Raw genomic sequence first — 19,490 nt, 5'->3', positions numbered from 1 at the left:
AGGGTCACATCCCCACAGGCTGTTGGTTGGATGGGACAGAATGGATGCAGAGGCAGCTCAACCCCATTTTCTCTATCTTATCGATGGTGCTACACGTGCCACAGATGGACTTGTACTTGTTTACTTGTTGTCCTTGGACTCAGAAGTGAACTCGTGTCTCCTCTCGGCACATTCCTATTCACCCTTCCACCCTCTTCTTCCTAATTTTCGTTACTGTGTCGTCTGACACACGGATACCAATAACACATCATTGCAGGAGTTGTACCCTTCAACAAGCAGCACTTTTGGGTCCTGGTGTGTGGTTTTTGGCTTGAATTCCACTTTATTCAGACGGTTATGCCATTGTTTGCCTTTTGGACTTGTGGACTTTTTTTTCCCCAACTTTATAAATTCCACAAAGTGAAGTGGTTTTTTTTTTAATTTTTTTTTTTAATTTAAAGATTCTATTTATTTGACACACAGAAAGAGAAGTCACAAGCAGGCAGAGAGGCAGGCAGAGAGAGAGAGGAGGAAGCAGCAGCAGAGAGCCCAATGCGGGGCTCGATCCCTGGACCCTGGGATAATGACCTGTGCCGAAGGCAGAGGCTTTAACCCACTGAGCCACCCAGGCACCCCTGAAGTGGTTTTTAAATTTTGTTTTATTCTACAGATTTTTATGCAGGCTAGTATTTTTATTCTAAGGGTAACTTTATACATCTTTATCATAATATCCATAGTTTTCCAGCTATTTGGATATTATGTTAGTCCCTAATATAAACAATGATGTACGTCTTCTTTTCTCCTTTCTGCTCTCTCTCTTTCACTGCCCAAATTCGACAATATTACCTGCTTTTTAATTTTTTTTAGCTTTGTACATTAGAAATGCTGTCTGTGACTCTGTGCAGGAAAGGGGTCTGGGAATACCCTGTGCCTCCCCAGCCCACAGCCCTGGACCCGCCCAGTGCTCTCCAGCTCCGGCCTCCCGGCTGCATGGCCACGCAATGCCCTCAGTGACTTCACAGTGTGGTAGAGTTCTTGGCGATACTGGTGTCATAGTTACAATATTCTCAGTGGTGTATAGCACGTGTGCTGAAATGCCTTTGATTTGAGTCTCCCCTTGAATATGGCAGCCTTGGTGAAGTGTCTCAGTAGTTCAGAATTAGCACTGATTTTATGTGTTCCCTGGGGATTTTGTTGGCCGATCATGTAAGTAAGAATGACAGCCATACCTCTTTCCTCCCGTCCTTGTGTCCCATATTCTCCTTTGCTTATGAAAACTTTCCAGGGTTGCATCACTCCTGCATTCCTGGGATATTCCACGTTTTATCCTCATGTGATTTTTATATACTATTGTATTAAGTTAGTTAATATTTTATTTAGGATTTTCACATGTACACTTAAAAATGAGGTGTCCTTACCTGTTTTTAGAATCAAGATTATCCCAGCTCCTCAAAATAGACTGAACAACAAATGTTCTTATATTTTCTGGAAAAACTTGTAGAAGATTAGATTTTTGATCAAACTCACTGTAAAAATACTTGGATCTGGATTTGGTAGGGGTGGGAGGGAGAGGCTTTGAATCACCTAGTGAGCCCTTCACACTCCCTGTGTTCATACAACACATGTGTGTTTCTAAATGCATTAACTGAAGTTGTCTCTACTACTCTCACCACTTTCCAGGCTCTGCTACAGTTATTTCTGTTCCTTCGTAATGATCATTCTTGCCTGAGGTCTGTGCATGATCAGTTTTTTCAAAGAGGTAACATTTGGTTTAGATTTTTTTTTTCACTTTTTATTTCCTTGATCTATTTGGTTGATTTCTGTCCTTCATTATTTACATTCTATTTATTTCATTTGACTTGTTCTATTCTTAAGTTTAGTGCTTAGTTTGTTTTTATCTGTTTCTTCCTAAAGTATTTAAAGATGTGAATTTTCCTCTCAGTATTCCTGTAGCTGTTTCCTATAAGGTTTTTTTTGTTTGTTTTTAAAGATATTATTTATTTATTTGACAGAGAGAGAGATCACAAGTAGGCAGAGAGGCAGGCAGAGAGAGAGACAGGAGGAAGCAGGCTCCCTGCTGAGCAGAAAGCCTGATGCAGGACTCAATCCCAGGACCCTGGGATCATGACCTGAGCCAAAGGCAGTGGCTTAACCCACTGAGCCACCCAGGCACCCCATCCTTTAAGTTTTCACATGTAGTATTTTAATTAACATTTAGTTATAAATATTTCTTTATAATTTTTATAGCCCATTAGTTATTTTTTGCCAATTTCTGAGCATTTAAACTATCCATATATTATTAATCTCCATTTCTGGTTAGTTTTGATTGGGGACTGTATGCTATACTGTACATATTTATCCTTTTGAAATAACCTTCATGGGGTTTCCTACACCCCCTAATGATATGGTTTTGTAAGTGCCTCATGTGTGCTCTGAAATAATATGTGTTCTATGCTCATTGGACTTAATGTTATATACATACACTATTACACAGCTTAGATACCTATTTTTTATTGATCCATCAGTTTCTAAAAGTGATGTATTAAGATATTAACTACAATTGTTGATTCACATCTGTTTTCCCTGCATTTCTGCCCATTGCTGCCCTTATATAGTTTGATGATATAAGTGGATATATATTTATTTCTTATTCTTCTTAAATTCCACATGTAAGTGAGACCATACAATATTTGTCTTTCTCTGACTTATTTCACTTAGAATTATACTCTCTAGATCCATCTATGTTGTTGTGAATGGTAAGATTTCAGTCTTTTTTATGGCTGGGTGATATTGTACTGTGTATATATATATATACACACCATATCTTCTTTACCCATTCATCCAACAATGGGGATTTGGGCTGTTTGCATACCTTGACTATTGTAAAGCTGCAGTAAACATAGGAGTGTGTATGTTTTTTCAAATTACTGTTTGCATTTCTTTAGGTAAATATCCAGTAGTGAAATTACTGGATCATATGGTAATTCTATTCTTATTTTTTTTTTTATGAACCTCCATACTGTTTCCTGGAGTGGCTACACCAGTTTGTGTTCCCACCAACAGTGCAGGAGGGCTCCTTTTTTTCATATCATCACCAACACCTGTTGTTTCCTGTGGGTTTTGGGGTTTTGGGGGGTTTTGCTCTTTTTTTTAAATTTTAGTTCCATTATGGTTAAAATATAGTGTTATATTAGTTTCAGGTGTAAAACCTAAACAACAATCAATAATTCCATTTATTGAACTCATTCTTATTCCTCTTCCTCCCACATCTTAGGTATATGGTGACATTTTTTACAGTTTTTTATGAAAGTAAAATGAATCCCTTTTTGTGAATCTCTTGACTGAATTTTATAGATACACTTATTTTTGCCTCTTTTGTGCATCCAACTTTTCTTATTCCTGCTTATGGTCTTTCCTTTCCACTCAAAGAATATATATTTTTAAGATTCTATTTATTTGTTTGACAGAGAGAGAGAGAGTTCACAAATAGGCAGAGCAGCAGGCAGAGAGAGAGGGAAGCAGGCTCCCTGCTAAGCAGAGAGCCCAATGCAGGGCTTGATCCCAGGACCCTGAGATCATGACCTGAGCTGAAGGCAGAGGAATAACCCACTGAGCCACCCAGGTGCCCCAAAGAATATTTTTTAACATTTCTTGGAGGGCTGGTTTAGTGTCATTAATTCCTTTAACTCTTGCTTGTCTGGGAAGCTCTTTCTCTCCTTCTGGTCTGAATGAGAGCCTTACTGGATATTCTTGGCTCCAAATTTTTTCCTTTCAGCACTTTGAATATATCATTCTACTCCCTTCTGGCCTACAAAGTTTCTGCTGAAAAATCCACTGATAGCTGTATGGGGTTTCCCTTGTATGTAACTGCTTTTCTTTCTCTTGCTGCTTTTAAAATTCTTTATCACTACTTTTTGTCATATTATTTACTTTATGTCTAGGTGTGGAGCCCTTTTGAGTTGGTTTTGTTGGGGTTTCTCTATGTCTCTTGGATCTGGATTTCTCTTTCCTTTCCCAGATTCAGGAAGTTTTTAGCTATCCTTTCTTCAGACAAATCTTCTGCCCCCTTTTCTCGCTCTTCTTCTGGGATCCCTATCACGTAACTGTTATGCTTGACAGTGTTGCTGAGTTCCCTGGGTTTATTCTCATTTTGTGTATTTTTTTTTCCTTTATTATCTGCTCAGCTTGATTACTTTCCATGACTCTGTTCTCCAGGTGGCTGATCCATTCTACTTCCTCTTGTTTGCTATTTATTCCAGGTGGTCTATTTTTATTTCCATTAAGTGAGTCCAGTAGCTCTAATTGTTCTTTTTTATGTCTCCTATCTCTTGGTGGAAGGTCTCATGGAAGTTCTGCACTCCTTTCTCAATTCTGGTGAGGATATTTATGAGCATTACTTTAAATTCACTATCAGACCTATTACTCATTTCCATTTTGTTTAGGTCTCTTGCTCTAATTTTGTTCTGCTCTTTCATTTGGGACATATTCCTCTGTCTCCTCATTCTGTCTATTGCTGTGTCTGTTTCTCTGTGTTAGGAAAATCAGCTATGTCTCTTGCTGTTGTGCTGTCTCTTTAAGGGCAGGGACTCAGCTTCCTATCTGAACCTGCTGATCTTTAAAGTTCCAGGTGGTAAGCCACACTGAATGTAAGAGCTCACGAAGTTACAGCCCTCTGGTTTTCAAAGGCAGTGTTATGGGGACCCCTCTTCTTGGTATAGGTCCCTGTGCCTGGGCTGGCATCTGCTCCTCTTCCCCTTCCTGTGCCCTCAGATCCCTCCCTCCTGCAGATAGTGTCACAGGTCTGTCAGTGTCACAGATCTGTTTGGTTCCCAGCTGTGTCTCTGCCCATCCTACCCTCTTCAAGGTGGCCTCTTCTCAGTGTGTAGCTGTGGAGAACCTGTCCTACCAGTCTTTGGGGAATCTTCTGAGTCATTTACACAGACGTGAGTGTTACCTAGTTGTATCCATGGGATGAGGTGAGCTCAGGACCCTTCTACTCCACCATCTTCTCTGCAGGTCTCTCTGGAAGCTTTGAAAATTTTCATTTGTCTTTGATATTCCAAATCTTACTTTAAATTCTCTAGCTATGTATTTTCATATTCTGTTGGCTGTTTTAATATGGAGCCATTTATTTTTAGTTCTCTGTTGACAGGAAGGGGACTTCTGCTCTGAGATTCTCTGTTCCATGTGATTCAATGAGTTGGATTTTTCCAAACCAACAAACTGTAGGTCCAAACTCTAAGCTAAATCAGCTTAACTGTTTTCATAGCACTTACCTGTGTTTTAGATATTGCAGATTTTTCTGTATTCTTATTGTAATGAAAACATATAGATATATAGATATGTCTATATATATGTATAGAGATATAGATATAAGATATATTGATATAGATATTTATATAGATATCTATATCTATATGTAGATATCTTTGTGGTTTTGTGCTATGTGGCTTCCAGGAGACATAAGATGGATGGTTGCATCTAAACTATTGTCTACATTCTGCATATTTATACTTACATTTTGAGGATTTCCAGTCTGCTAGAAAAAGGGAAGGAAGATGTTAGTTGACAATTTTCACTTTCTCTCTCTTATATAAGCATCTTTTTGTTTCTCCCCAGCCTACATATTCCTTCCTCTCCTTTCTCCAGTTATGTGTTATCTTTAACATTTTCAAGTCGTAGCTAAAACAAATGGCATTGCCTTCATAATAGCATTTCTAGGTGCACGTTGATGTTTGACTTTTTAACCTTTTATATTCATCTCTTCCTCAGTTTTACAAGTCAGTTTACAAGCATCAGTTTATTCTGCTTCTTTCCCCTTCACATAATTTTTACATTATAAATATGAAGGCTTTCAGCTGTTAAATAAACTATTAATAAAATGTTGCCAAATAATGATATATGGCTAGAGAAATGACACAAAGTTCACAATTTATAGGTTTAATATTAAATTTGGAATAATCCAGTCTTTCATTTAATAGTGTATTTTTGATGGTTTACACAGTGACCAGTCACAGATAGCATATCCACGTAGGAATACATGTTCTTAAATAAATACGCTGTAGGTGGGCTGTTTACATCCCTTGTTCATTTGAGGTACAAGAATCTGAAATGCGTGCAATAGACAACTGGAATCTCTCCAGCCTATTCCCATTTCTGTCTCTAACAACATCTACAGTGTTGGGGCGGGGGTGTCATTAACTCAGAGCAACCATAGAATTAACAAAAAATCACCAAAACCATATCCTAATATGGTACATAAATGATGTACAGTTTGCCAGGTGGCTGACTCTATGGAACATCATTTACAACCATAAATACTTTACAGTAGGATTATGATTTTTTGTTTCAAAACCTTCCCAAGTAAGGAATTGTGAAAGTCTTTAACCAGAAGGGATGGCATGTCCAAATACCTCTTCTTTTGATTATCCCACTTCTGCTGATCCTCAGACTCCTGTGCTATCCCTGGTCCACTCCTGTAGACTGTTGGCCTACGTCCAGGCAGGTGTCTAGGTTTGAATTGTCTGTGGCGGAGAATTCCTAGCCCCCGCATCTGAAACTGCTCCACATTCAGGCCTAACGTGGGTGTCTCACCAACTCCATTTAAAAGAGGTTGCTCTCATTGCGCTACTGGGTATTTGCCCCAAAGATAGAAATGGAGCGATCCAAAGGGACACCTTCACCCCAGTGCTTATAGCAGCAATGTCCCCAACAGGCAAACTGTGGGAAGAGTCCAGATGTCTACCAGCAGATGAGTGGATAAAGAAGATGTAGTATATATTTACAATGGGATACTACTCAGCCATCAAAAAAAAAAAAAAAAAAAAGAAAAGAAATCTTGCCCTTTGCAATGACATGGATGGAGCTAGAGGGGAGTATTATGCTACATGAAATAAGTCAATCAGAGAAAGATAATTATATGATTCACTCATAGGTGGAATTTAAGAAACAAAACAGAGGAGACTGAGGAAGGGAGGGGAAAATCCAACAAGATGAAATCAGAGAGGGAGACAAACCATGAGAGACTCTTAACTCTAGGAAACTAACTGCGGGTTGCTGGAGAGGTCGTGGGTGGGGGGATGGGGTAGCTGGGTGATAGGCACTAAGGAGAGCACGTGACGTAATGAGCGCTGGGTGTTCTTCGCAACTGACGAATCACTGAACTCTACCTCTGAAATTAATAATACACTGATATTAATTAATTGAATGTAAATAAAATTTTAAAAATAAATGAAGTTGCTCTCAGCTGATTTCCTAGCTCCAGTAGCTTGGCCATAGGAGCTATTTTTTCTCCATTTGTGGAGTCCTGCTGAGTGTTCTGTGTCTCCTTCAGCAGCAACTGTGTCCCATCATGGGAATGCAAGGAATGAGAAATGGAGTAGGAGAGGTCAGTGAGAAAAAGGATAAATCCCACTTTTTTCTGTAGGGACATTTGCTTATGGTATTGACACTGAAATAAACCCCACTTTATTTTTTTAAGATTTTCTTTGTATTTGAGATAGAGAGAGCGAGCAAGCACTGAGCCAGGGGCAGAGGGAGAGGGAGAAGCAGGCTCTTCACCGAGCAGGGTGCCTGATGTGGGACTCGATCCCAGGACCCTGAGATCATGACCTGAGCTGAAGGCAGACGCTTTACTGACTGAGCCACCCAGGCGTCCCTAAACCTCACTTTAAGAAGGAAACATGGATGCCCTTGTAATTCCTGCATTAAAATATTAAGTATTTTTCTAACCTGCCATGACTTACTGGATGTTTTCATGTCTAACCACGTCAAGTCCTCGATCTTGCAAATTGTACTTACTATCCTAGAATATTTTTTTAAAGATTTTATTCATTTGAGGCAGAGATACAGAGAAAGCATGAGGAGAGGGAGAAACAGACTCCCTGCTGATCAGGGAGCCAGACACGGGGCTCGATCCCAGCCAAAGACAGATGTTTAACCATCTGAGCCACCCAGGCACTGCCCATCCTAGAATATTCTTAATATCGAAACATTAAAGTAATTGTTACAAACCTGAAAACCTACATTAATGGTGATTGGAATTACACAAAGATATAGACTCTTTTTAATTTTCTTTTAGCATATGATAATTAGACAATGATACTATGGTAACAGTTCTTAAATACATCTTAAAGAATGAATTCTTTTTTTAAAAAAAGATTTATTTATTTTAGAGAGAGGGGGGAGAAGGGGGAGGTGCAGAGAGAGAGGGAGAGAGAGAATCTGACTCTCCACTGAGGAGGTGGGACTCGATCCCAGGACCCCGAGATCATGACTTTGAGCTGAAATCAAGAGTTGAATCTTCAACGAACTGAGCCTCCCAGGTGCCCTAAGAATGAATTCTTGTATTGGGGGAGGGTCTATACATTTGCTACCAGGGGTCTGTGAACATAACATTTTGTGTGTATTGTATTTTGCGGGTAAGTAGTAGTCTCAGTTTGGTGAAAGTAAGAACTACTATCATAGAGTGCCGTATTGGGTACCTCGTTAGGAGAGATTTTGTAGGATTATGTATTAAGAGTTTAATTTGCAATGTACTTTAATGTATTTATTTTCTTTAGGAAGCAATATTTATTGCAACTCAACAGTTGGGCTTACAACAATGGCCAGCTCAGACAAAGAAAATCATACAGTTTTATAATCAGCTTCAGGTAAGTGAGGAATGGCGTGTTAGCACCTCTTTGCTCCTGAATGTTAATAGTTCTGATCAAGGAGAAAACCAGGGTAACAAGAAAGTGGCTTACTCTGTTATTGACCCAGATGTCGTTACTCTACCCTCAACTAACTTTGAATAGATTTATCTTCTTCACCTTTGTCCCTTTACCAAATGATTCTAAAAAACACTCCACATGTGGTGTAAATGTTCTGCCTCACACAGCTATGCCTTCTTTGAATTTTCTGTGCCCATGAATGAACCAGTTGGAAAAGACGGTGCATTTCCCTGATTATCAGTAAAATTGTACATTCTCATATTTATATTCTTCACCATGTGAGTTTCCTACAAAATGCCAGATTATATAACATACTCATTTCTCAATTAGGTTTTTTGTCTTTTTCTTACCAAGTGTGTGTAGACTTTTCTTTATACATTTTTATATCCTGTTTCTTTGTTGTTTATGTGCATTGCAAATAAATTCTCTAAATCTTGGGTTTTCAGAAATGTTCCTAGTGTTCACTGGTGCAGGAGACATTGTTAATGCAGTCAAGTCTGCTGGTCCTTTTTGTGTGTGTGTGGTTTGTGTTTTCTGTGAATTTTTAGAAATCTTTTCTATCATATTTCATAAATATATTCTCTATGATTTTTTTTCTCAAATCTTTTGATATTTGCATTTCCCATTTTTAAGTTGTCTGGAATTTTCTTTAAGATATCAAATGTGGGGGCGCCTGGGTGGCTCAGTGGGTTAAGCCGCTGCCTTCGGCTCAGGTCATGGTCTCAGAGTCCTGGGATCGAGCCCCGCATCGGGCTCTCTGCTCAGCAGGGAGCCTGCTTCCTCCTCTCTCTGCCTGCCTCTCTGCCTGCTTGTGATCTCTCTGTCAAATAAATAAATAAAATCTTTAAAAAAAAAAAAAAAAGATATCAAATGTGGATCTGTTTTTCCTCAGATGGATAACCAGTTTTCCCAAGACTTTTCATCACTGATTTGCTATTTCTCTCATGTACTGTGTTTCCAATCTAATAGGGTGGATTTCTTTGTTGATTTCTTCCATATTTTATTATTTTGGTCTTTATCTTATGATAACCACCAGTCTTAATTACCACAGCTTTATAATAGGTCTTCATATCTGGTGATGCCAATTGTAAGAGGAAAAAAAAAAAAGCTATCCCTGACCCTCTTAGGGTTTCTGGCTGAGTCTGAAAATCAAATTGAGAAAGACAGATTAGCAGGGGAAAAGCATGCACATTTTACTGTGTTTGATTTTTTTTTTTTTTTACATGAGAACCTTCATAAGAGAATAGACATGCCCAAAGAAGTGACCAGAACAGGAAGCTTTATACCTTTTAGATAAAGAAACAATGAATTTGTGGGGAGTTGACAGGACAGAGGGGTTGGGCTGGGGGTGTAGCAGGTGGTGAGGAAGTAAGTAGGAAGATGTGGGCCACCTGAACCAGGTTTGTTCATAGAGCCTGTCAGCCCCACATTCCCTGTAAGGATATCTCTGTCTTCTGGGTATGAGGAGGGCACCTTTCACGTGGGACTTGTAGGACCTGTTTCAGGGAAGAAAGGTGAGGTGGGGGAGGTCAGAGTGACCTTCCTGCTTCCAACCGCGCTGGAAGACTCCTCCAGATTAATCTATTTAACATGCCCAAGTCAGGGCGCCTATCTTGTTAGGAACGCTGCCAGAATATTCCCTCTCTGTTACTTTCCCCAATTCTTAGATAATCAATATGACTGCCAGTAAAAAAAAAAAAAAAAAATTTAAATTTAAAAACCTTATTTGGATTTTTATTGGGATAGAATTGAATGAATAACCAGTGGTGAGAATTTTCATTTAATGATATCACATTTTCCCCTTCATGAGCATATTGGGTTGATTTAACAAGTTAGCCTGCAACGGCTGCAGGACGGCAGAAAGCTCTAGACGTCTGGGTCAGAAAGGATGGTTTATCACTCAGCAACAGCAGTAGCCATGTCCCCAAGATTTAATTCTCAGAGGATGACACAGGGTCAGGTGATACCTGCACACGTGGTAAGTGTTTCACAGAAGAGCCCCACACTTAGGAACATGGCAGTCTTCTAAGGGGATGACCAGCAGACATTCCTAGCCTTTGCTCAGGAAGGAGACACTAACATTATCTTTGTTATTCTCGACAGCCGAGTTAAACCTTCTCCATCCTGGTAAGAGGACTGTCTTCCAAAAACTGTTTGCTATACAAGCATCCTTGAAAAGACAGTCCTAAACAAAGCTTTTGATGCCTCTGTTCAGAGGCATGTGGAACTGTCAGTGACTGTAAAGAATTGTCTCCCCAAAATTCCACCCCTCGTTATACACTGTCTTGGTTTCTGGTGATTCATCCCAGGGCCACTCCATTGACTACTCTAGTTAACCTGACGGCCAGGGGCTGGGACCGGATATATTCAGCTTATTTCATACAGCATTTAGCTGGAGCCTCTCACAGTAGGCTGGAGTCAACCTAAAATATTAATCTCAACCATGTCCATCCCAGGTTCTGGCCCCAAACAGCTGAACACACCAGAAGCCGTCAGACTCTACCTTAGAAAGCCAGGCAGATTTCTCCTGAAGCTGGTATACTGGTTGTTCCTCTGGGTCTAAAGGATTAATCCAGGTAGAGATAGTTTCTCAGCTGTGTAGATGGTGTCTTGGCCCAGAAAGAGGAAGGGACTAGGGCCATTCTATTATCCATAACAACCCTGCTCAGTGAGTTGAGACTGATCTGACTGCCTCCCAGGGACAAGTGATGTTTCCTTAAATACTGGATTTTAACACTTTAACCACCTCTGAGGTGCAAGTTGCATTTTTGGGGGGGAAGGAGACAAGGTAGTGTCTGACTTCTATTTAAGAAATACAATCCTAAGGGTATACATGGTACCCTGAGAAAGAATTTCTTGATAGTTGTTGGGTTCCCCAAACAGGACTACAGCAGTTCAAGGAATACAGTTCTCAGTTCAGAGTTCAGTTCTAATAATGAGATCTAGTTCTTTTTCTTTTTCTTTTTTTTTTTTTTTTGGAGTGACCACTTGAGGACAAGCAGTCTAGTCTGACCTGTTTGCCATACCATGAGCCAGATGACATTTGTCTGCTCCAGGAAATGAGTGAGCAGTGGAGATAGGAGTGGGGAAGATATGCAAGACATCTTGAGCAAGGGTCAAGCGTTTTGCCGGGGAGGCCACTCCTGCTGCTTCTGACAGATTTCTCTTAGGGGAATAACAATTTTAGGGGAATAACAATTAAATTTTAGGGGAATAACAAATCGTGATCAGTCCTATTTGATAGGGGTTGGCAGTCCCAGCAGTAAGTAAAATGAAATGCACCTAGGGTTGTTGGGGATACCACAGCAGGGCATTTTCTTTTGCAAGGAAGGAAAGGAAGAGAATGGGCTAAGACCATGTCAATCCAAGAGAATCCAGGCAGTTGAACCAGAATTAAATTTGAACCCTCTGGACCCCATTTTGGAATGTGTATAATCAGAGTGGCCTGTGGTTTTCATCAAGGAACAGAAAGAAGCCCCAATGCTCAGGAATGGTCAGGATGAATCCCAAATTCTCAAAAGAGATCTCTATTATCCCCCATCTCTTTTATGCTGATAATTACCCAGGAAGCAGATGAAAGGAAATGGTCTCCTAGGGATGCCCCCATTCAATGACCAACCCTCCCTGGTGTGTGGACGAAGAGAAGGGAAGGGGTATGGAGTCAGGAATGTCTGAGGTCAGTGTTTGAGAAGGCTGTTCCAGTGCTCAATCATATCAGCATGTGTATGGATGGCAGAAAGCAGAGGAGGCCCATAAAATATCCTGACCATCGGCTCATGATTAAGAGACTCTTGGCAATAAAAGGTCAGACAGCAAATGGTCCAGAAATCCAAATGACACAAATTTGGTCTCAAGAAAGGTAATGGCGTGGCTGCAGTTCGCTGATTGGACTGAAACAGCAGTTCCGTAGCTTGAAATAGCGTCAGGGTCGGTGAGTCACCACTGACAGCCCCAGAAGAGGGGAGCGCAGGGCTGGTGCAGGATCTGCCGAGAGTATGTGGGCTCATTCGTGCCACGGGCAGCGGGACTTTTCCTACCATGAGACAGGAACCTGGAGCGCGACAGTAGTCCCTGCATCTCAAACACATGGCCCCTTACTTTGTGAGTTGGTGACGGAGAACGCGTCGCTATATGCAGGGTGACGTGTCAGGACTACAGTCCCAGCAGTCTGGGAAGTCTGGCGTGACCAGCTTGATTCCCGGTCCTCATCATGGGCCCACAAGTAACTCCCACAGTTTAGTTGGCAGCCCCGACTTGTTTGCACGGTTCCCAGCCCCAGAGAGCGTTATCTTGAATCCTGCAGTCTGTGGCTCCCCAAGGGGCAGACCAAAGAGGTAGGCCACTGCCAAATCCAGAGTCCGAGCTCTCACCCAGAGCAGAGCTGACCAGTATGCTGCAGGGGCCGGCCAGGCTCAGGCAGGCTGAGCCACTAGGGGGCGCCACCATGGTGTGAGTGGGATCTTTGCAAGTTGAGGACTTCACTGAACCAGCAGCTTTGCTGGGGGGGGGTGGTGGCGAGAAGTAAGATTGCTCCCAGGGGACAGTGGCCCCTCTTTCAGGTGACGCCATGATGCGGCTGTAGCCACTTAACTGTGTTCTTAAAGTTATCCTTTCCATTTGTCATGCAAGCCTTTTGGACCCCTTCCCACCTTGCCAGTTACAGAATGGGATTATCAGACAGAGAATCGCCAGACCCACATGAGGGTAGAGAGATTGAAATGCAAGTGAAAAATATTTTAGCTTTGTCCATATTTTAATTTTAATGTATTTATTTGGTACAATATTAAAGATAATCATTTCTTTAGGCTTTTGCAGGAGTCTAAAAGAGATGGTGAGGGACTTAGTATCTGACTCTTTCCCCCTTGTCCCAGTCCATTTGGGCTGACATAACAAAATACCATCAGTAGGGTGGCTTAAACAACAGATGTTCATTTCTCACAGTTCTGGAGGCTGAGAAGTTTAAGATCAACGTGCTAGCAGCTTTTGGTTTCTGGTAAGAGCTCTCTTCCTCGCTTGCAGATGGTCACCTTCTCACTGAGTCTTCGCATAGTAGAGAGATGTTGGATTCTGTTCCCTCTCCCTCTTCCTGTAAGAACAGGAAGGTCACCCTCATGACCTCATCTAAACCTAATTACCTATCAGAGGCCTCACTTCTAATATTATTGTGTTGGGTGTCAGCCTCAACATTTGAGTTTTAGGGAGACTGCAAACATTCACTCTATAACGCCAGTAGTGATTGGGTTAGGCAGAAGAAGATGGGATCAAGAAAATTTTGTAAGAGATGAGGAACTTTGGACATGGGTACCTAGTGGTTTTATTAACAAATCAGGAAATTAGAGAAGCAACAAGTGTGAGAAGGAGGTATAGATTAGATTATGTTGAAGATCATGTGAGACATCTAGAAGCAAGTATCTAGTAGACCACTGAGATTGCACTCAGGCACATAAAGCCAAAGACTGGAGAAAATAAACACATCAGGGAGTCATTAGAACTCAGGTCATGGCTAAAGATATTCAGGTTGATGAGATTGGTAGGGCCAGTGAAGGGAGAAGAGAGAAAAAGAGAAGGATGAATTAGGGAAGACTAACATGGAAATGACATTGAAAACTCAAAAGACAGAAAAGAATAGAGAAGAGTAAGCTGAGATAAACCATATTACAGAAGCTAATCTTAGAGAAAAGTATAGAAATAAAGGAGAATTGGAAAAAGATAAACTGTCAGATATCAAGAATTGAAAGTTATCCCTTGAATTTTAAAATTGGGAGATTTCTATTTATTTTGACATTAACCTAGTCAATGAAAATGGAACCCAGGTTATACTAGACTGAACAGTAATTTGAAGAAAGGGTTTGTGGATACAGAGATGTATTTCTAAATAAGAACCTTCAGATTTCAGCTGAACCATCAGTAAACCAAAATTAAACCATAAATCTGCAATTTTGTTTTAGACTTGCATTGGTGTGATGTTAGTAGGCCCAACATGTGGAGGAAAGACAACAGTCAGAAGAATTTTAGAAAGAGCATTAACACTATTACCAGTTGAATACATCCTACCACGAAGAGAAAGGGAATCTATTTCACAGGTAAATACGAAGTAATGTGTTTCTCTGTTTCTTCAGATCTTTATGCTTCAGTAACATTTTATGTCCTATTTATATAAGTATGTTCTTGTTAAATTTATTGCGAGGAATTTTGGGGTTAGGAATCATTATACTAAATGGGATTATTTTATTTGAATCTCAAACTAGTAATTACTAGTATAAAATAAATCTACTGAATTATATATTTATTTTGTATTTCATCACCCTCATGGACTGGTAATTTTAATTGTAATTGTTTTTGTAGGTGATCAATTGAATTATCTTCAACGAATATAATTTTGTCTCTTATAGTATTTGTATAATTTATATTCTTATTGCATTGATTAACCTTCTAAAACAGTGTTAACTGTAATAATCTCTTGTTCCTTACTTTATCTGAAATGTAGTTAATATTTCTCCATTTAATATGATATTTGCTCTTTGTGTATGATAAATATTCTTTCATACGTTGGGAATTTTCTTCCATTCTCATTATACTTCGATTTTGACTTGGAATTTGTGAAGTAATTTTTCAGAATCTATTTTTATACTTTAATTGGTTAATAAGCTATATTGATAGATTTGCTAATGTTAAATTGTCCTTGAATTCCTAGAATAACTTTTTCTTGATATGTATATATATATTTTTTCAAAATGATTTACATTTTTATTTTTATTTTTTCAAAATTTTATTTAAATTCTAGTTAATAGCGTAATGATGCTTTCAGTAGAATTCAGTGATTCATCACTTACATACAACACCCAGTGCCCATGATGACACATGTCCTCTTTGATCCCCCTCCCCCATCTAGCCCAACCCCACCCAGGTCATCAGCCCTTAGTCTCTTGTGATTTGTTTTCCTCTCTTCCCCCCTTCCCATATGTTTATGTGCTTTGTTTCTTAAATTCCACATATAAGTGAAATCAGATGGTATTTTTACTCAGTATAAAGCTAGATCCCAGTAAATAATACATACTTCAGTTACCTCATTTAAAGACTCGGCAGTCTATTCGAAAAGTTTTAGAAAGTCAAGTTCTCGGTTCTGCAGGTTTTTGTTTCAGTTATCGTGCAGTTTCTTTCCATTTTTAGCTCTTTCTGTCAGTAAGCAAGAAAATTTGTTTTCTTTTCTGTAGTTCTCAATATATAAGTCTTTCTCTCCCTTGATTAAGTTTATTCCAAACCATTTTATTCTTTGGGTGCTGTTATAAATGGAATTGGAATTTCTTAATTTTTGCTGTTGAAGTGTGTTTGTTGCTGCTCTATAGAAATGCAGCTGATTTTTGTGTGTTGATGTTGTGTCCTGCAAATAGTCTGGCTTATGTATTAGCTCTAGTAGTTGTTTCATAGATTTCTTTGGGATTTTCTATATATAGAATCATGTCATATTTATATAGAGATACTTTTACGTCTCCCTTTGCAATTTGGGTGCTTTTTATTTATTTATTTTTCTCCCCTAATTACCAGGCTAGGACTTTCAGTACAGTGTTTAATAGCAGTGGTGAAAATGGAAATTCTTGCCTTGTGCTTGATTTTAGGGAGGCTTTCAGTCTTTCACCATTAAGAGGTCATCCATGGGTTTTTCATAAATACCCCTGATTATAATAAGGAAGTTGCTTTCTATGTCTAGTTTGTTGAGTGTTTTTATCATGAAGGGGTGTGAAATTTTATCAGATTTTTTTTCTGCGTCTCTTTATGTGACCATGTGGTTTGTTTCTTTTGTTGTATTAATATGCTGTATCACGTTGATTTTCTTTTGTTGAGCCCACCCCTCCATTCCTAAGATAAATCTCATCTGGTCATGGTGAATCATCCTTTTCTTTTTTAAAAAATTTATTTATTTATTCATGAGAGAGAGAGAGAGGCAAAGGGAGAAGCAGGCTCCCCACTGAGCAGGGAACCTGATGCGGGACTCATCCCAGGACCCCCAGGATCATGACCTGAGCCAAAAGCAGATGCTCAGCCATCTGAGCCACCCAGGCGCCCCGAATCGTCCTTTCAGTGTGCTGTTGCATGCAGTTTGCTAGCACTTTCTTGAGGACTTTTTCATCTCTATTCATAAGGCATACTGGTGTGTCATTTTCTTATGGTGTCTTTGTGTGGATTTGGTATCAGGATAATAATTCTGGCCTCATAAAATGTGTTAGGAAGTCGTCTCTCCTTTTCCATTTTTTGCAAAAATTTGAGTAAGATTGGTGTTAATTCATTTTCAGATGTTTGGTAAAACTCATCTGCCATATGATTTTGAACTTTCTTTCTTGGAGATTTTGATTACTCTCTGCTTGTTACAGATCTGTTGGGATTTTCTATTTCTTGAGTCAGTTTTGATAATTTTTGTTATTTCTAGGAATTTATCTGCATCCTGTAGATTATATAATTTGGCAAACAGTCATTCATAGTGTTTTCTTATAACCCTTTTAATTTCTGCAAAGCACTAGTAGTGTCCATAGTTTATTTCTGATATTATTTATTTATCTTTTTTAATTTAATGATTCCCTTTTTTATTGAGGTATAATTGACATATAGCATTGTATTTTTTCAGGTGTACAATACCTGACATTTATATATATTATTATATATATATTACTTGACATTTATATATATTGTGAAATGATAGTTACCATGTCACTGCACAGAAATTAATAAAGTGCTTTGCATCCCCATGACTTATTTATTATATAACTGGAATTTTGTACCTCTTGATTCCTTCCATCTATTTTGGTCCCCTTCCCAATACCTTCCCGCTCTGGCAACCACCAATATATCCTCTGTATCTATGAGTCTTGGGTTTGTTTTGTCTTTTAGATTCCACATATGAGTAGTGTATAGAATTGTTGAACCACTGTATTGTATACCTGAAACTAATATAATGCTGTATGTTAACTACACTGGAGTTAAAATGAAAAAAAAAGACAATATTAAGTCTTCTGATCCATATATATATATATTTTCTAGATACAAGTCCCTTATCAGGGACTATGATTTACAAACACTTTCTTTCATTTTGTGACTTGTCTTTATTTTCTTGATGGTATCCTTTGAAACACAAAAGTTTTTAACCTTGATGAAATTCAGTCTATTTTTTCCATGTTGTTACAAATAGAAAGATTTTATTCTTTTTTATTGAATATTTGATTCCATCATACATATACGTGTGTGTGTGTGTGTGTGTGTGTGTGTGTGTGTGTGCCTGTGTGTGTATATACACCACATCTTACTTACCCTTTCATCCATCAGTGGACATTGAGATTACTTCTATGTTTTGGTCAGTGTAAATAATGTTGAAATGAACATATAGGCACATAGAACTTTTTGAATTAGTATTCTTGTTTTCTTCAAATACATACCAAGTATTGGTATTGGTACCCAGTACCAAGTGGAATTGCTAGATCATTAATTAATGATCAGAGAGAATTAGGGTCGCTTTCTTTGGAGAGAAAGACCTCTCCTAAAACTCTTTGGTGTTAACAGTGCAAAAATTTAAATAATTGTGCTATAGTTAATGCCTTTAAGAAGCCACACTGGATTCTTTTCAGATTTCAGGGAGAAAAGGAAAAGTAGATATTTGTGTTCTAAATCCAAAGTGTATCACTGTTGGTGAACTATATGGACAACTGGACACTAATACTATGGAATGGTCTGATGGGCTGTTAGCAGCAGCAGTTCGAAATTATGTATATCTCAACACTGCAAGGAGTTCAAAGAAAGACAGTGATTTCGGCGTGAAATCAAGAATCTCAGATGCATCTAATGTGAGTTAATATTTAATATTTAATAATGTGAGTTACTTTTATTTGACTACTGTGGATTCCGTTGTTTAAAGATTGATATTTAAGCATTATTAGGCACTTACCAGTATAAAAGTAAATTTAAAAATTATGATCAGTTTTAAAAATGAGAAAAATTAAAAACTATAAAAAAACCCAGAAAATATGACACTGCTTTAAAATGATTGGTAAACAATAAAATGAAAGAGACTGGCTTTTAAAGTAACCCAGAGTTGGGTAAGTGTTAAGTGGAAGATGGTCTGGTGATTCTGTCACGACCAGTGTCCCTTACAAATTAACAAGGTATGAAAACACTTTGCTGGAAAAGTGAAAAAGTTTTTGATACAAAATTCATCACAAAATCAACACAAATAGCAAACAAAAATTTGAATGTTATATTCTCATTAGTTATAAGTAGAAATTACTGGTAAATTTCATTAGCCAAAATATATTAACAGAAGAATGGCATTTAGGAACCAAACAGATAAGCAAAGTTGGGTTTTTTTTAAGTTTTTATTTAAATTCCAGTTAGTGAACATGCCATGTAATATTAGTTTCAAGTGTACAATATAGTGATTCAGTAGTTCCATCCCCCACCAGGTGCTCATCACGACATGTGCACTCTTAATCCCCTTTCCCTATTTCAGCTGTCCCCCCAACCCAGTTTCCCTCTGGTGACCATCTATGTGTTCTCCAGAGGTAAGGGTCTGTTTCTTGGCTTGTCTCTTTATCTCTCTCTTCTCCCCACCACCTGCCTTTGCTTATTTGTTTCTTAAATTCCACATATGAGTAATGTATAGAATTGTTGAACCTCCAATATGTTGTATACCTGAAACTAATATAACACTGTATGTTAATACACTGGAATTAAAATGAAAAAATATAAAGTCTTCTAGTTCATATTTATGTATATATTTTTCTAGATGCAAGTCCCTTATCAGGGACTATGATTTAT

General features: G+C 38.7%; 1 protein-coding gene across 1 annotated transcript in view; it reads left to right on the top strand.

The window, feature by feature from the left end:
- Nucleotides 1-19,490, top strand: part of LOC111150822 (dynein axonemal heavy chain 14) — a 319,964-nt gene that overhangs the window by 138,341 nt on the left and 162,133 nt on the right. Inside the window, exons 35-37 of the mRNA XM_022508439.1 lie at nt 8,541-8,630; nt 14,639-14,773; nt 18,305-18,520. Of these exons, the coding sequence (XP_022364147.1) occupies nt 8,541-8,630; nt 14,639-14,773; nt 18,305-18,520 (441 nt within the window). The remainder of the gene's footprint in view (nt 1-8,540; nt 8,631-14,638; nt 14,774-18,304; nt 18,521-19,490) is intronic.

The sequence above is a fragment of the Enhydra lutris genome, unplaced genomic scaffold, assembly GCF_002288905.1.
Source record: "Enhydra lutris kenyoni isolate GAN:26980312 unplaced genomic scaffold, ASM228890v2 scaffoldscaffold24, whole genome shotgun sequence".
NCBI classification, from domain to species: domain Eukaryota; kingdom Metazoa; phylum Chordata; class Mammalia; order Carnivora; family Mustelidae; genus Enhydra; species Enhydra lutris.
This window is presented reverse-complemented; position numbering and strand designations above follow the sequence as displayed.